Source organism: Sinocyclocheilus grahami, unplaced genomic scaffold (genome assembly GCF_001515645.1).
Source record: "Sinocyclocheilus grahami isolate Dianchi unplaced genomic scaffold, SAMN03320097.WGS_v1.1 scaffold10958.1, whole genome shotgun sequence".
Classification (NCBI taxonomy): Eukaryota; Metazoa; Chordata; class Actinopteri; order Cypriniformes; family Cyprinidae; genus Sinocyclocheilus; species Sinocyclocheilus grahami.
In genome coordinates this window covers 4,613-7,105 of record NW_015513537.1, presented here as the reverse complement: position 1 = coordinate 7,105, position 2,493 = coordinate 4,613, and the positions used below count along the sequence as shown (strand labels likewise).

Sequence of the window (2,493 nt, the reverse complement as noted above, 5' to 3'; positions counted from 1 at the left end):
GAGTGCACCCAGACAAAGAACATCTCATTTATCCTCTTGGCTGCACTGTTATTATTAAGAGTCTGAGAAGTGGAAAACAAACTTTCCTCCATGGCCACACGAACAGCATCTCTTGCATTTCTGTGTCCAAAAGTGGACACTATATTGCATCTGGACAGGTCACGTTCATGGGCTTTAAGGTGGGCAGGTGCAATAAAAGTGGAAAACGCTACTGACACGTAGCTTAATAGCTTTATTTTACTGGAATACAGTGCTCCCCTACTTTCTTGGAATGAGATGATCATTTCTCACTGCATGCTGATGTTATTATCTGGGACTATGAGAAAAAGGGGATTTATGCCCGTCTTGTGCTACATAAAACTAGGGTTGAAGATCTCAGCTTCTCCCCAAATGATAAGTATCTGGTATCTTTGGGTGGACAGGAGGATGGCAGGTAAAGTCCTACTGCAGTGATCTTCAGTTGAAATTTCTGATATTTCCCATATTTTAATGCTTCTTACCGCTAGTCTCTTAGCATTCATATTATATTCTATTTTCTCTATATTTTGAAATCTAACTGTGCAATAGGAATTATTTCCCTAGCATGTTTGCTTCATGGTTTTAGTATCGTAGTGTGGAACATTGAGAGTAAGGAGGCTGTATGTGGCAGTCCTGCTTCAGCACAGAGTGCTGGTCACTGCCTCGCGATCGAGTACACCAGCCTGAGCAATGAAATCTTTGTCTCTGCTGGGAAGCAAGTCCTTTCATAGCAAAATGATTCACACTTAATCTCACGTTAAATAATAAATATGAAGTCTCTTATGCTCCCCAAGGTTGCATTACAATACAGTAAATACAATAAAAACAAATTAAAAACTGTGATGGCAAAGCTGAAACATGTACAGTAGACCATACCATCTGTTGCAGGGCTTTTTGTGCATACAACAATCTCACTGGATTATAACAATTAATGGCAAAATCAGTGTTTGAAAAAATTCTGATATGTTCTACGATCACACCAAAACAAAAATATATACGGTCCTGTAAATACCTGTCTTATATTTTCAGAGAAGAATCTAACATGCCTTTTGCACAATAGTGAAATGTATGTAATATTTATATAATATAATACATGTATTTTAGAGTCAGAAATAAGTAGATAAATATATACTACAAATAGATGTAGTGTGTTTGAAATAAAGTGCTTATCACTTTCTGCAAATGCTAATTTAGTAAGTTTTCATGGTGTTTTTTTCAAGTGGAACTCTGCGTGTGTGGGAGCTTGATTTGCCCAACAGAAAGATCAGGCCCACAGAATGTCAGACTGGACAGCTCAAGAGAATTGTCAAATGCCTGGAAGTGAGTAAGAATCACTGATTCTTCCGGTTCTGGTTCACTCATTTTTACATGCTCATATCTTAGATGGATTTCAGAGTGTTTTGTATGTCTAAAACTGGTATAAAGAACATGAATATATGTAAGTGTTTTCCCTGCCTTGCAGATCCCAAATGATGATAATTATTTCTGCTGTGGAACTACTAGTGGGGATATTCTGAAAGTGAACCTAAAAACAAGGTTGCTCAACAGCTGTGGTCCTGTTAAACAAAAATTCAGCAAGGCGAGTCCTCGGTTTTGATTTAACACAGTGAGCAGCTAAGAATTTCTTTTTTCGAAGTTGCATTTATGTCACGTGCATAATTTACATGATTTGAGAAAATGCACTTGTACATATGTGAATTGTTTTCAAAATGATGCACCGAAAGTTAATTATTTCTCTTTGCCTCATTTATGTTTTATTCATTTCAGCTATTATTTATTGCACTACACAGTCCAGAGAACATAAGTTAACAGAGACACACAAAACAAGTTTTTTAACAGACTTTTGGGTAAAATGTAATTTCGCATCACAAGCGCTTTTTCTTGTTATTGCAGGGAGTGAACGGTCTTAAAGTCTTGAAGACTGGAGATATTTTAGTTGGATCAGGAGATGGGATGTTGTCTTTGTGCTCAGGAAGGAATTTCAAAACCATTAAGTGTGTAACAACCCTTATTTCCTCTTCTTTCTTCTGTTTTTTTTTATCTTTTGCTCTTTGTTTTCCTCCTTTGTTGTTTATTCTTTCTCTCTTCCTTCCTCTCATTCAGTGACTAATAATGGTTAACTTATCATTTGTAACAGCAGTGTTCAGTTGGAGGGAGGGGTGACATCAGTGACCCTGCGTGGGGACAGACAGCAGTTCTACGTCGGGACAGAAGCAGCACAGATCTACAATTTAGGCTACACTGACTTCAAACCAGAGCTTATTGCTACAAATCATAACAGTGCTGCAAAGGATGTGGCCTTTCCTTTGTGAGTGAAACAACTTCAGTGCTTTGTGAGCACCTTCCTTCTGCCACTTGAGGGAGACATAAGCTTTATATCGGAGTCCTTAGTCAAAACCCTTCATCTATTTGTGCAAATCCTCTCCCGTCAACTCTCTTTTACTCTCAACAGTGGGACGTCATATATATATATAT

The 2,493-nt window shown here is 37.8% G+C and overlaps 1 protein-coding gene across 1 annotated transcript; it reads left to right on the top strand.

Annotated features, from left to right (window-relative positions):
* Positions 1-5: 5 nt before the first annotated feature.
* On the top strand, positions 6-2,330 carry LOC107578574 (cilia- and flagella-associated protein 52-like; the record flags this gene model as incomplete). Its single annotated transcript, XM_016264521.1, has 7 exons — positions 6-179; positions 297-433; positions 605-733; positions 1,239-1,338; positions 1,481-1,597; positions 1,912-2,012; positions 2,156-2,330. Coding segments are annotated over 7 exons (933 nt in total), but the record flags the coding sequence as incomplete, so codon positions are not given.
* Positions 2,331-2,493: the final 163 nt, after the last annotated feature.